This window comes from Melanaphis sacchari, unplaced genomic scaffold, assembly GCF_002803265.2.
Source record: "Melanaphis sacchari strain LSU unplaced genomic scaffold, SCAv2.0 Contig11_pilon_pilon, whole genome shotgun sequence".
Lineage (NCBI taxonomy): Eukaryota > Metazoa > Arthropoda > Insecta > Hemiptera > Aphididae > Melanaphis > Melanaphis sacchari.
In genome coordinates this window covers 6257521-6273667 of record NW_020270469.1, presented here as the reverse complement: position 1 = coordinate 6273667, position 16147 = coordinate 6257521, and the positions used below count along the sequence as shown (strand labels likewise).

The window sequence follows — 16147 nt, the reverse complement described above, 5'->3', positions numbered from 1 at the left end:
AAATACTTTCTATTCTAAGTTAATTGAATTTTATTAAGAAATAATTATTGCATAAAATTTACCTGAATATTTTTGAATTAGCTTACACTCAAATCGAGTTATAATAAATTGTATGTTCAAAACAATCGATAATAATAATTATTATTCTACAGTTTACATGGTTTTTATAGTGTATTATATACTTATACTCAAATTCTATGAAATATCAATAAGTCAATATGATTTCATATGTTTTAATGTTTGCGTGTACTCAGTTGGTAACAAGCAAAGGCAATGAGGGACATATTTTTATATGTGTGTACTTGAAGACAGTGATCAATGATTATTTTCATTTGAGAATTTAAAAGCTATTGTTGCAAAGTGGTTTTTTCGTCAAAAATGACTTCAAATATTTCTAATAAAAGTATAATGTACATTATTATTTTTATAAGTATCAATATTGTATCCATAAAGTGTTTATACCGTGAGTAAAATTGTTTATTTAAACTTAACTATATAAATAATAATACTATTTTATTTTGTATTTTTTTTTTATTTATTTAAATTTAGATATTTAAATAGATGTTTGAATTTCGAAATTATAAATAAAGCAAATAGCCACAGAATTATCCTTAAATGGTATAATAATCTCGAGTATTTGAAAATATTTTCTTTTAGTGTGTTTAAAAATAATAAAAAACAGATTTTGAATAACTCTATTATTATAGGAAAAGGGGGATAAAGTGTAAAATTTTGTTAAGTACCTCAAATTATTAATAATTAATTATAATTTCAAATTTAACAATGTATGGAACAATTATTATAATTTAATTATATTTAATAAAATTAATAAGATCCAATTGTACAATTCTAAACGGCACGATAATATATTAATTTTTGTAAATTAATTCATTTAAGTAATAAATCATTTCTAACATGTTTTTCAGAACCAATTTCAATTAAAACATTTCATACAGATGAAACTCATCTTCTTTATATAAACTATTTGAATGAGGAAAATAAACTAAGTAAGATTTTTATAATATTTAATAATTTCAATTTTTTGTAAGAAGTATCTACAGTCTAGGAACGAAATAAAGGGGATGTTTATACACAAAGTATACACCTACATAAGTTATATAAATAGGAACCATTTTAAAAATAAATCCATTAAATTTATTCGTATTTCGATATCGAGATATTTTCGATAATTATTTTGAAATATTGATATTAAAATTATTAAAAAAATATTCATGATATCGATATTGCATCAAATTATCAATATCGTTAAACAACACTAGTATAATAATTAGTAATAATTACTATATGTAAATTAAAAAAAAAAAAATAGCTTATTTTATAAGACTATGCATTACTTGAATCTTTGAAAAGTTGTAACTCATAAAACATTTTAAGTATTTTTAGTATTTAATGTATAATTAATTTTTTTAATGAATATCTTATTTTCTTATAGAGCTTAGTAAACTCAATCTAGAACAATACTACAGCTCCTATTATAGTAAGTGATAATGATGGCCATATTCTGTTCAATCTCTTGTTCTTCACAGTAAAAGATGAGCACCTCATTCCAACTTCTGGTTAGCATTCTTTAATTCGTATTAATTAGCACATCTTCACTACGAATACTATTTTACGTGGCACCTTTCCTACAAATTTTATAAGTTCTTCTGGAATATAATTTTTCAAACTCAATATTATTTTTTCAATTTATTTTTGACATTTTGGTTCAGTTGTTTTGTAATGTGTTATACTATTAATTAATCCGGCCGTTAAAATTGTTTTAATATCATACCCATCTTTCAATTCTAGACTCTGATTCCATTCATTTATGTCCGTCTTGATTTTTTATGGTATTGAGTCAAATTTTCAGTACATATATTTATATTATAGTGCCTAAATAAATATGAAGGTATTTAATAATAGTATATGTCATTACAGATCCTCAATTTAAATGTAAGTATGCTTGTCAGATAATATTACACATTAAGAAAAAATGATTATTTAGCTATTGTTATATGTTCTATTTTAGCACCAAAATTTACTTTCATTTTTATTCTTTTGCGGATTCTTTGTACATTATTGACGTTATGTCATTATGAATAAAAATTTACGCCTGGGAAAATTGCATTTAATTTAACCTCAATAAATATTGTTAGGTGATTTTAGTTTGGTTATTAATAGTTTTTATTTTAATGAAAATATAATGCTTTGTGAAGTTTGCAGTGAAAGGTTGAACGTGGAATAAATAAATAGGGAGTTCCAACAAATTTCAACAAGTTCGACAAATCTATTTGAACATTTTTGGATATGTTTTGAAAAAAGTTCTGCTAACATTGTCATTCCAACTTTAAGTGTTCTGTTCGCTTCTGTCATTATTATAATATTTAAGGTTATATAACATATTGTAAATAGTTGAGATACAATAATTTGTATCAAAATCTCATTGAACAAAATCAAAGAAGAATGAAAAAAAACATAAATTAAACTTATCACATATGTGTTTAAATCATATTTAGGTAGTAGTTGAGGATTTCAAGTACTTTTCAGTAGTACTTTCAAAAATTTAGTTTTCAAGTGAAATGAAAAATATTTTTTCCATGAAAATTTGTATTTGACTATTCCTAATTTGAATACATTTTTATTGTATTATCTTTATCTTTATCTAGGTAAAAAAAGTACTAATCTAATCATTCAAATCTAAAAAATTTACATAACAAGCTCAGCTGTGTAGTCATACTACTTGTTTTGGTGGCTTAAAAAATCAAAAGTACCTTAAAAACAGATTAGCATATCCAAGGTGCTTAAAGCAAAGTCTTGTTACTTAATTTCTACATCCTTTATATTTTGTTCAATCTATCCACCGCGCGTTGCAATATACTAGTATATAATCGAAATAAATATTCATTAATAAATCAAAAAATAGCATTAATTAAACAAAAATAAATAGTTATATTAAACAATAACATTATGATTTGTTCTACTCAAATCATAACTTGATTAATTTACTAACAAATGTTCAAATTTTTTTTTATTTTTTAAAATTGTCAGTTCCTCGTAATAATGAATCATATGATTCATGGAAAAATCAAATCGAATTATTTTGTAAGTAACTTTAAAAAATAAAAATACGCATTAAAATATTAGAAAATACAAAGTACTTTGTATGTAAAATAATATTCTATTGGTTCTTACATCATTATTTAGAGTTAAGGAAAATAACAATGTTACTTTAGTAGTCTATAATGAACAAAAATGCTGAAAAAAAATTAATCTACAATTCTACATCAAGTTTTTTTTAAAGTCTACCAGTAGTTTTACCGAGTAGGTAGTGCTAACTATGGCTGTTGTTTATATTAAACGTTTCATATTATATATTTATAAAAACCGTTAAATTTTACTTTGGTATAAATACTTAATATAATTTCTTATGTACAGTACATATAAAAATAAATTTGTATTAAGAAAATAACGATTAAAATATATTTAAATATATTTACAAAGCATGTAATTTATAGTGAGTTTTTTTCCAACAACACTTTGTTACCTAGTTGAGAATTACAAATACCTTAAATAAACTATATGTGTATTGTGTATGTATATATAATCTACAATATAGAAACTTAAAACACGTGTAATTGGTGTAAATACACTGTTTTGAGGAAATTTATTTCAACAACATTTGTACAAGTCTTTAGCATTTTCTATAAATATGAAGATTAAGACATTTTACACTTAATAATATAAATAACAATTAAATATTTGCTGTTGTATAAATAAAGTCAATAAAGGTATAATATTTTATAAAAAATTATGTATTACCATCTATTTGTTTATTATATTATATTAAAAAAAAATAATAGCCAATATTATATTTTTTTGTTTATGACAAAACGTAATCATTATTTATCATAATGTGTACCTACCTGTCAAATTATGTAGGATTGTACATATTGAGTATTAACTATTAAATTTTTGTAAATATGATGTCTTTGAAATTCTACGTAATTCTACGTACCTATGTTTATAATAATTGAACACCCACCTATTTGAACAACAACGAACAGTATGTAATTATCATCTGTTCTAATTTTTTATATATATTTAGGTAAGAATGAGTATGTACCGTTTGAAAAATTTAGTAAGTCTATGATAATTCTATAAACTAACTAATTTAAGAAAATTAAGTCCAATAACAAGATAAATTTTAACGACCTAAATAGGTACCTACCTGAAACAATAGAAATGTACATCAGTGATAGTTTTAAGATTTAATTTTGACTGAGACAACTAAATGTTAATCTTAATACATGTTTCTATTTAGATATACAGCGATAAAATACGAAATTATAAAAATCTAGGAATGATTAGCAGCAATAAGAGAAATATGAGTGATAACAGTTGTCTGTTAGTTATCCGTTTCCATGAACACTATAAAAAAAATAGAGGAAAAACGTTGAACATAGCCAACTGGAGCGAAAACATTATAATATGATCTAGAATTATGCGGGACGGATAAAAGTGATGTCGTTTTTACATGTAATCTATAGGGAATTTATTCATTTTTTATTATTATAATTCGAATGGTGGAATTTATGAATAACTACTAAAGGATATTTTTAGTATCAAATCGTCTTTGATTGTATAGATGCGTTTTAAAGAATATATAACTTCTAGACAAAGACATATAATTTCTTAAAAAAAATTAATTTCAAATTACATATATATAGATATATATCATGTATACAATAAGAATACTTGTGTGTTATCAAGACTAATATAAAAAACTATTAATACATCTATATTTATTACATTAACACACACACATTAATATTATATTTATATGCATGATACTTTTCAAAAGTATTTTTTAAATTATTTAAAAACGCCCTATAATAATTATTTATGTATTTATGTTTCGTCATTTAAATAATAATAATAATAAACCTATAAATTCCTTATATTTTACATGTAAAAATGACATCACTACCGCTGTTCGACATGCATTTTGGCGGATGCGATAATTCCAGACCACTTTTAAATGCAGCATTCGGCGTACTTCCACTGGTTGTCTAGTGTTTACGTCCGTTCCGTTAAATCGCCGCCGATTTCGCCGTTGTGTAACCAACACCAACAACAATTCAATTATTATTGCCATTGAAAAAATGATATTTCTTTGGCCAAAGCAGAGTCAATATTAATATAATTACATGCCGTCTCAATCAACGGTTTTATGAGGGTGCATATGATTTATGTGTCACGTGTATTCACTATACAGCAGGGTTCTCTAAACTTTTTTTATCTAAAGGTCACATAAAATAAAAAAAGCTTTTAGCAGGCCAAAATGTATGAACACATTTAATTTTCATATATAATTTATAAATTACAGCCAATACAACTGATAATTGCTCGTGTGCGTGATAATAACTATGGAAACTATACATATTTTTAGAATATTTGCCATTATTTGGCAGGCAGGTGAAAATTTATTCAGGGGCCGCATCTGGCCCGCGGGCCATAGTTTGTAGACCCCTGCTATACAGCAATACTACTATTACTACTAGTACTGAATGCACTTTCAAAAATAAAAAGCGCCGGCTGCGACTCGTTCTCATGAGTGCGGACGGAAGATTACGAGACCAGATGCCTCAGTTGCTTCACATCAAAATAGTCACCAATTTACAACACCAAAAACAACAAAATATGAAATATGAAATAATTTTAGGTAACAGTGGTAAAAGTGCTAGTAGTTAGTAGTTAAATTATTGAATACATACGAGCTAAGTTCTTTTGTACAATTAACGAATAAAAACAAGTATGTATTTAAGTTACAAATAGTTATCAAAAACAAAGATAGAATAAAAAAAGAAAAAATGATAGCATTATATAATAACAAAAGTAACAATGACCAAATGAAAATAAACAAAATTATGACCTATGAAAATAAAGGGATTAAATATTAAGAAAAGTAAGGTTCGTATTGACTCTTAACCCATTTAATAACCCTTCCAAGAAGTTTGTACATATAATTTGTCTGCGTTCCGCAAAAGAAGCTAAACCAAAATAATTGGTTACGGGAGTGTAGTTATGTGGAATACAATTAATACTTTAAAAGTAGGATAATTTTAATAATCTACGCTGTATCGTTAATAGAAGAAGGAAACAAAATCAAAAAATTGATTTAAAAAGTGAGACGATACGAGTTTATAATAATAATAGTGCATATCATTGCATATTAGAAATTCAATTTTGAATAAAGAACGATTTATCAGAAAATTATACTAATATTTTATTCTGAATAGTCGTTTATTCATGATTGCTAATAAAATAAATTCGCCATTATACAATACGTGTTGATTTCATATTTTTTGAAAATAATAAAAGGATTATGTCTACACAGATATACTATTACCGCACAGTTACTGTCGACATTCAGTCGTGCACAAATTTTAAATTACTGTTGTTGATGTACATTCTAGAGTTCAGTCAATGTTAAATTACATTATAATTGGATAATTTAAATACGTAATATAAAATAAAATGGTTACTGCTTTCTGCTGCCAAGACTTCTATTTTAAGTGTCTACTTGAAAATAAAGTATTTTATTAAGTATACATAAAAGTTCAGAAAAAAGTCATAATTATAAAAAAATACTTATTAAGAGATAAAGTTAAATGAGAATACTTGATTAAAGAGTCTGTATGATACATATTGGGTACAATTTTTCTTCTCCTTTTCAATTCAATTTTAATTCATATGAAACTGAAATTTTAAAATACTATGATACAATCTACGTTTTATTTTTAGAAAAAATGCACGAGATCGCGTCGCTTGGAAAGCTTGTAAGAACATTTAGAACTTGTCTAAAGTTTGGTAAGTTATTTAAACCATAAAAAATTAAAAGTTTTAAAATAGTATTTACCCTAGAATATGTTAGTTTTAGTAAAAATTTAACTTGTGAATTACAGTTATACGCTATTTTTAAACAAAATAATATAAATATGTGCCTATATTAAATTATGGTAAATACAATTTGAAGTCAGATTTTGTAAGTGGACCATATTTAAAGCACAATGATAAAAGTAATAAAAACCAAATTTTATTTTGTTTTGATTTTATCAAGAGATAGATTTTAGCCAACAGTATAAAGTTTATTACTTGTTGTATTCACTAGCAATCATTTAATTAAACGTAAAAATAATTAATTTTTTTGGCCAAAAACTAAATTCTTGCGTTAATAACTCAATATCAAATTAAAGTGGTTAAAAAAATATGCTATTTATATTTAATGCCCTCTGAGTCTCGAAGAATCTATTGATACATTTTTTTTTTATCAAAAATGTTTTATTAGTTTTTAAGTTTTTAATTGATAACAAAGAAAACATATATATAGATATTATTGTAACTTGTAACGTAATATATTTAAATTATTTTAGAAAGTAATCCTTTGGAAATGATACGATATTGTTGTATGAGTAAGTTCCTCGTGATTTTATTCTCTAACAATAAATTATAATAAGTATTAATTTGCTTAGGTTTTAAGATGACTTTTAATTAATAAAAATACAATCAATAGTCTTATAATACATTTATAATACTAAATAATTTGTTTTACTCTTTTTTTTAGATAGTGCAGCTACCAAAATTGTATTTGCCGATTGTTTAGGTTTGTTTTTAAAATCATAATAATTTTTTTAATGTTAATCTAAATAATCTCATACTATTTTATAAAATATAGTGTCTAAAGAGAATAAATTTTTCTTTAAATAAAGATATTGTCAAAATTTATAAGATTAGTGCACGTAATAAGATATACATGAAAGAAGTTCAATTCAATTTCATACATGTTTTTGTTACTTATTTAATTAATCAATCTTGTTTAAAGCTTCCCAATTTAAAAAAATATATATATATTTATCATAGCTATCGCAATTATAAAATAATTGTATTTCATAACTATAATTTATCATAATATAATTTATATTACTAGAATATTTTTTGTATATAATTTACTTTAAAATGAATATAAGAAAAAAATTGACGATTATCTAAAACAATTTATAATGGCAATAGACAATTAAGGCTTATCATTGGCGAAATGAAAATCGCAGTTGTTGTATCACATTATGAAATTCATATTTATGGAACCTAATTAAAAAATTAAGTTTGTTAATTATCAATATACCATGGTTATTTTATAACTATAACTTGTAAGGTTAGTTATTGTTATTTTATGATTTTTTTTCACTGTTATTGTTGGATAATGTCAAAAAGGTCTTAAAATTTATTGGATCTTGGTTTATTTTATACAAATCTTTGAAAAAAACGACACCAATTTCACACTGAGTTAGCGATAAATTGTTCAAGAATTTCAAAAATTATTCAAAATTTCTTATTATTGTTTATTGAAAATTGAACATCATGGCCTTATCTGTAAACCATCTTCAATAATTATTTCCAAAAGGAAGTGCGATCACTGGATGGTTTCTTTCCTTACCCTATTCATGCTTTTAAATATAACGTAGCACATATTCTTATTATGCCTTTGAGTATTTTAAATGATAATATAACATATTTCTACATGTTACGAATTATAGCTTATAATATCTAACAAAAAAAAAAAAAAAAAACAACATTAAAATAATACAGAATCATATGTGTTAAAATTGTTATTAAAATCTTTACGATTTAAAATATTCGCAAAATCAGTCTATATCAATTAATTTATTCTGCACCAATTTTTTTTATGTCTGATTGATATTAAAATATAAACACAAATTTTCCAACGAATGTATTAAATAATAAAAATTCTTCAGTTTAATAAAATGTAGTAAAATCTATATTATCTTTTTGATATATGAACATGGATAAACATTATACATATTACTTTAATTATATTAATACATTTTTAACTTAATTTAAACAAAGCTCACAATGAAATTACAGAAGAATTCATCCAAATACCCAATCATTACCTTTTAATGTACACACATAATACTAATTATATTCTATACAACATTGAAACACGATTAGCAAAAGCTTAATATATGTTTTGTTTAATACTATACTTTATAATTTATAAAACCCATAAAACAATTTTATAAATGTCACAGTAAAATATTCTCTTTATATAGTTAATAAATGTGTAAATAAGCATTTTGTATTTCTAAAAATTTTAATTTTTTGAATAGAACGACTTGAAGCAAATCAGAAAAAAGTCTTACAAGATTGTTTTGGTACGTTAAGTAAAAAAGTAAATAATGTGTTGTTATTAATAAAATGTATACTAGGTATCTAACTTTTATATATTTTATTTATTATAAACAGAACACTCATGATATTAAATTATTATTTTTATAAATGTGTGTGTGAGTATGCATCGAACATCGTGCGCATAGTACATTTTTTGTTGATATAGATAGGATACATATGTTTTGAATATTATTGCCATTTATCACGCATATTAACATATTTTGTCTTTTTGTGGTTTATTTCTCAAAAAACTTTATTAACTTAACTATTAAAAATACTGTAAAATTAAAGTTATATGTAAATTGTAATGAATATATTTTATTTATTATATATCTATATATATTAGTATTGGTTTTTTTAATATGTTATTTGAGCACTCTATATTAACCAAATTTTATAAAACGCAAACTGGTAGCATGGGTTTTTTTAGTTGAACCTTAAATCGTATTTATGATTAAAGGAATACATAGCATGTTCTGAGTGTTCTGAAGAATTACAATTCCGCTGATATGATATCACAAGGTGTTGATAAATGTGCATCTACTTTTTAATAACAAGGTCCATTGTGGTTAGATTGAGAATCAACATTAGCCTGTACCAGTCTACCGATTGAAATTCTTGAAACCAAATCCGTAATACATATTGTCAGTGACATATTAATATACTTTTATCATATGTCATGTGTGGACGTGTAGTAATTTAACGATTTGAGAATAAATATTGAAGGTATTTTTTTCTTTTATAATTTAGAATTAAACGAAATAGTTTTTAATAAAATCAAAAAATAACTTAAATTATTGCATACTTTTAATAATTTAAAAATTTAACATGTTAACTTTTAGCTGGTAACGAGAATACTTAGTTTTTAAATCAAAATTATTATTTCAAGAGTCAATTTTGAATTTATGTATTATGTACACGTGTATATTAGGTAACCTACTTATGCTGTGATATACGATGATTAAATAATATTTTAAATTTTTAATTTGTATTAGCAAAAATTACCTTTAAGTGCCTTAATTATATAATAACTATGGTGCGTTAAATATTTTATTATAATTTGAGATATTAAAACATAAATGCGGAATGAACTAGTTATTTTGCATATTCAATTTTAATACATTTTAATCAACTTTTTTAGATAATCAACTCTGTATAAATATAATTCTATTGGTCATAAGAGATAATATAATTATGTATCTATAATATGTTAGTTTAAGCAAACAATAGTGAAATGAAGATCGATGGTAAAATATCAATATTTCTCTGATGTACTTATCAACCTATCCATATATTTTACTTATTTATTATCGTTTTGCCCAACCAACTAATTGTAAATGACTACCGATATCAATTTTGATTTTCAATAAATAATAAGAATATTATATGCTATCTATTATCTAGTTTTCAAATATTCCAAATTATCATGGTAACAACGACACTGTACAACTGTAAGGGACGCGTACCCTTGATACATTTAACCGTTAGAACATAAGATTGAAATGAAACGAAGGAACGAGTAGGAACGATCGGGTGGAATGGTTCCTAATCGTTTTTCTACTAGACTCGTTCATTTAAAACGATTCGTTCAGACCATAGAATTAATAGCATAGTAGTAGTAGTGAAATGTCTACGGAAAGTGTGACGCATTAACTTATATTTGTTTTTTCTGCATTTTTATTGTATTTATACCTTTTATACACAGATAAATACGACTATGGTTTAGTCGTTTTTTTTCTTTTTATATTTTTTAAAACCAAAATTATACTTGATCAAAAATTAGTATGAATAGGTTTGCGGAAAATGCAATGTACATTATTATTATTAATAATACGTGTTCCGTAATAGTCCAACAATAATAATAAACAATCAACAATAGTATTTGGTCAAGAACTCGATTAAATAATTATATCTCATACACTTGTATCCTGTGTTGGCAGTGTTCTAATTTTTGTTTTAATGTTTCAGATACATTTATAACATCAATTATACAAATATTAGACACTGATAAAAACGTTCAATGTATGTATACAATTGCAAATAGTTATAGTTTTAATATAATGATTTTTAATGGCGACATACTTTAATACACAATATACAATTATTATTAATTTGAATTGTACTTTTACTATACAGTAAACTTAACATTTATTTTTTATTATTTAAAAATCTATTTTTAAAACATAGTATTAAATACTATTTCGTAAAATTTTGAGGTACATTTTATGTATTTTGTTTGTTCAATCTTCACCCGATGAGTGGGTTAATAGATTTTGATTATTATAAAAAAATTTAAGTGCCACGCAAGTTTTAGATTTACATATTCGCTATATTTCCGATATTTGACTGCAATCGATTATTATAAATCATAATAAACCTGTATTTTAGATGTATTAAATTTAGGTATAAATGCAGTTTAGTTCCTCCTTGCCAATTTGATTTTTTGAAACTTATGTAACTCGACAAGTTATGAACAATGGTGCAATTATAATTTGTCCCACAAACTTAGTTTTGAAGTTATAGCCTTCCAAAGCTTGCGTTTTTACGTTAATACGAATACGCGGAACACTACTTTATAACGCTGAGCGGAGGACCTCGACTCTCGAATTTGGCGAGTGGCGACCTAATCTAGCTAAAGGGAGCCACTATAATATACTTATGTTACTTTAACTGGCCATCGAGTTTGGCGACTATAACAAGATCATATAATAATAATAATTAACATTATATATCTATTGCCTATTGCAGAATAATACGTAGTTTTATTTTAACGAAGTTCTTCTGTTTACAAATAATTTGGTTAGATAAGTATATAATTAACATAGTATTTGTGTTTTTTGCGAATAAAACGAACCCAATACTACGTTAATATATTATATTTTTATATTATTATCTTCTAATTTTGTTTTGAGATTAATGTAATTGGTTTAATTAAATTTAAATACTTTATAATTTTGATCTAGTTGTTATATCGTTCGCACATTAGATTTTCGTATAATTTTATTTTAAAATATCTGATATTAATATTATTTCTCAATATTTTTTTTTTTTTAACTCCGAAGCGGTAAGCTTTACCCAGGGAGGTTTTACACAACAAGTCAAGGGATATTTTCAATTTTTTTGTCCGAACACAGCGCAGTGAGCGAGTGCCAACGTGGGCGTTACTACTTATCAATTTTGATTTTCGCCCAAAAAAATTACTATAATTTTATAAAATATTATTAAATTTATATTAAGTTTACTCTGTAATTATTCATAATTATTGTTGATAAATTATGATTGCGCCATCATTTTAAACTGGATGAATACGTAAATACCAAAAAAGAAAAAAGAAATTTATGAAAAGTGTGGTAAATTAAAGCGTATTGCATATGCGTAAAAAACACAAAATTGGTAACTTCCAAAAGCCATATGACTTCGAAACTAAGCCCGAGTGATAAATTTATCTCACCATCGTTCTTTTCTCAACGAGTTACAAATAGTTTTAATATTGGCCATTGGATTAGGAGGTCAGATTGTAATACACCTCTTTTAATATATATGTATATGGTGTGTTTTTCTTGAGTCTTCAAACTTTGGGCATTTAATTAGTATGTGTTCGATTGTGTAATCTTCTCCACGCGATTCACTGATGAGGAAGAAGGGGAGGTCGTTACTGGTCATGAAGTAGAATATGTGTTATAATAAATGTGTACCCTGTTTGGAAGCGATTTAAAATGGTCTCGTTTTTTTCCTTTTTAGGCCGGAGTTTTTCCATAAAAATACGATACATAATATGTATTATGTATTATGTATTGTTTGATTGTTAAACATATACTGTTTATACTTATTATTTATTAACTTTATTATCGGGATAGTAAATAAACATTTATTGTTTATCAAATGAAATTATGATAAAAAAAAAATAAAATGTTATTGAAATAAACAAAATAATACTTAGTCATTATAATATAATAATAAATAATATAAAACTAAATAATATTTAGATTACAATTCAACTGTGACGTCAATAAAATTTAAAAAAAATCATTAATACGTATATTTTATAATTTTCAATATTTTATGTAGACTATTACTCATTATTTAACTACAAAAGCAAGTACATTTACTTTTATAAAATATACATAATTATCAATAAAATGAATTAATAACATATTAATACGTTTTATTAAAAATGCAGATTGAATTTCATAATATATAAGATTCTATGCAGAATAAGGAATATGTTTCTTTAGAGTTTAGATCATTGTAACTATTTTATTATGTATAATGTGTTGAAAGAATAATTTAAAGTATAAACATTTAAATGCTTTTATCACTAATAATAGTATTATATATTTTTAATATTAAACATATAGATAAAATTTCTATTCAAACAGTGGTTGATAATTAATAAAAATGTTTATTATAAATATAAATAAAAAATATAAATTATTTTGAAACCATGAGTTCTAATGATAAAGATAAAAATTTAATCAAAAAATCAAATATTTTAAAAAAAATTGTAAAAAAAAATTACTTTACTTAAATAAATATGTTAATCACTTAACATTTTCTAAAAATCAGATTTACGGATTGGCTAATTTTAATTTTTCAAATAGTTTTAATGATATTATTATGTCATATTTTTACCTACTAACTGACGAGATACATTTAAAATGTAATAGTTACTTATAGGCTATAGTATTATACAAAACAACGATATTTCAGTTATTTTCAATGTTTTCAGAATGTAAAGTTTTTAATGCGAGAATACTATTATTTAAAAAAAAAAAAAAATTATAGTTGATATAATTAATATAATGTATTGAATGTTATTTTAAACGTTTTATTCATTTAAATTATGAAATGAATTTTTTATGTTTCGAACGCTAGATTAAGTTTGAATTTCTTTTAGTTTTAAAAACCCTACAAAAAATAATTTGTATATTTAATTTAATTTTCTTACCACAAAGCATAATATCATTATTATAATTATTTTTAGAGGGAGATATCGGGAATGGTGCTATTAAATTATTTAATACTGTTACTAGTAAGTTGTTAGGCATTTCATATATTTTTTTTATTTTTTAATAAATACATGTTATTTGAAATATATAAACAATTGTTATTTAAATAACATTTTAAACGGGTCCTATTAAAATAGTAAATTGATGTGCATTATACAATAGACATATATATAAATATAATGAACTATCGTAACAATACATTTAATCATTATTTATTATAATATTATTTTAATCATTAAATTAAGAGGGCTTTTATTATAACTTTAAATTGATTTACGAGTATTATAAATTTGTAATATTTCACATAGCTATAATTTCACTTAAAAGTAACAATATCAATAAAAGCCTGTAGACTTACCTATACATTTTATAACAGGTAAATTCAATCTAAAATATTAAAGCTAACAACATAAAATTAATTTTACTGAACGCAAATTTGAATGTGTTTAGGACGAAGACATCACGTGTAAGTGTAGCGTTCTCTTAAACTGAATCTTTTGATCACACTGAAGTTTTTATTTGAATGGGCAGATTAGTAGAGTTCTAGGCCACTTTGTACGATCGGTAATAATGAATATTTAAGAGCGTGAAAACTTGGTACTAGTATATGCATTTAAATACAAATACCATTAAGTATATAATTAAATAATAATACAAACATGTCTAGAATTATGAAAAATTGTATTCATAAATAACAATATTATAAAATTTTATGAAATTTCTATTAAATTGAGACCAAGTTTAAAATAGTATAAAATATGTGCGTTTTTCAATGCATATTTTTACTAGACTGCGTTTTGAATTTTTAACCAATGACTGTAGAAAGTGACTGTTTATCATTAAAAACACTTGGTTAATAAATTCACATATCTACCTATACTTTAATAACCTAATGTTTATTAATTTTTATTTTAAATAAAAATAAATGTGTTTGTTACCTGATTTTATTACATAATTAATCATGTTTAAAATAGATCTTACAGAAGATGAGTATAAAACTAATAATATTGAAGTATTGATTTTGTATTATAAAGGTAATATTATTTTTTCATATTATGAAACGTTTTTTAATGACACAAAATATTTTTTTAACACCCTAAGTTTTAACTTATTAAATATGCAAACGTGGGCTGTACGCCTGTATCAAAAATTTAACTGAAGTTTACTTTATAAGTTAAGTTTTATTTCTGAATTCCATAAACCTAATCAGTTATTTACTATTTTAATTAATTTCGCAGTCATAATATTATTTCTATATTATCAAGAATTAATAAATATCATTTATACTTGATTTTTTTTTTTTTTATTCATATTGTAGTATACGCGGTTGTCGTGTTGTTTCTAATAACTCAACCTATATAATATTGCATTATACATTATTCTGACAACATGTGTGATAATGGCTCTTAGGCATTTTTAACGTTAAACAAAAGTGCTAATTTATTAAAAATTGCCGATGAAAATATTACAATACTGCGCAAAAGTGCAAGTAGTTTTGTTATTAAATAACTATTTTAACAGTCAATAACGACCGCTTCACAAGCATCTGTAGGAACTGGTCCAATTGGTTCTTTTATTAAACAATTGAGGTGAATAACAGAATTTAAACTGAAAGTAGACGAAAAATAGGACCGATTGGTCACAGTACTTTCAAAAACTATCGAAATATTGTGAAATTTCAGCAAGTTTTAATAGTATGCAAGTATGCTACGAGGTAATTTTTTTGGAAACTCAGGGTTTAGAATATTAAGAAAATATTGATATCAGAGGAGGTTATAACATTTAAAAAAATTATTGAATTAAAATTAGCCAAGGAGCCTGCAAACAACAAAACGATGTCGGTCAATTAGATCAGCGAGTAGAAGTTATCAAATCCCAAAAATTACAAG

General features: G+C 23.9%; 1 protein-coding gene across 1 annotated transcript; it reads left to right on the top strand.

Annotated features, from left to right (window-relative positions):
• The first annotated feature begins 124 nt into the window (after positions 1–124).
• Positions 125–15851, top strand: LOC112604307. The gene is made up of 13 exons (XM_025353276.1): positions 125–463; positions 927–1007; positions 1454–1498; positions 1939–1953; positions 3049–3102; positions 4106–4138; positions 6805–6870; positions 7434–7472; positions 7625–7663; positions 9189–9233; positions 11218–11271; positions 15233–15270; positions 15780–15851. The coding sequence occupies exons 1-13, from the start codon at positions 379–381 to the stop codon at positions 15849–15851; spliced, it is 666 nt and encodes a 221-aa protein (XP_025209061.1). The 5' UTR covers positions 125–378.
• The last annotated feature ends 296 nt before the right edge of the window (positions 15852–16147 follow it).

Coding starts and splice junctions, on each gene's coding strand:
- LOC112604307 (XM_025353276.1), top strand. CDS start 379: ATGACTTCAAATATTTCTAATAAAAGTATAATGTACATTATTATTTTT. Junction 6,871..7,433: donor TAGAACTTGTCTAAAGTTTG/GTAAGTTATTTA, acceptor AAATTATTTTAG/AAAGTAATCCTTTGGAAATG. Junction 11,272..15,232: donor CACTGATAAAAACGTTCAAT/GTATGTATACAA, acceptor TGTTTAAAATAG/ATCTTACAGAAGATGAGTAT.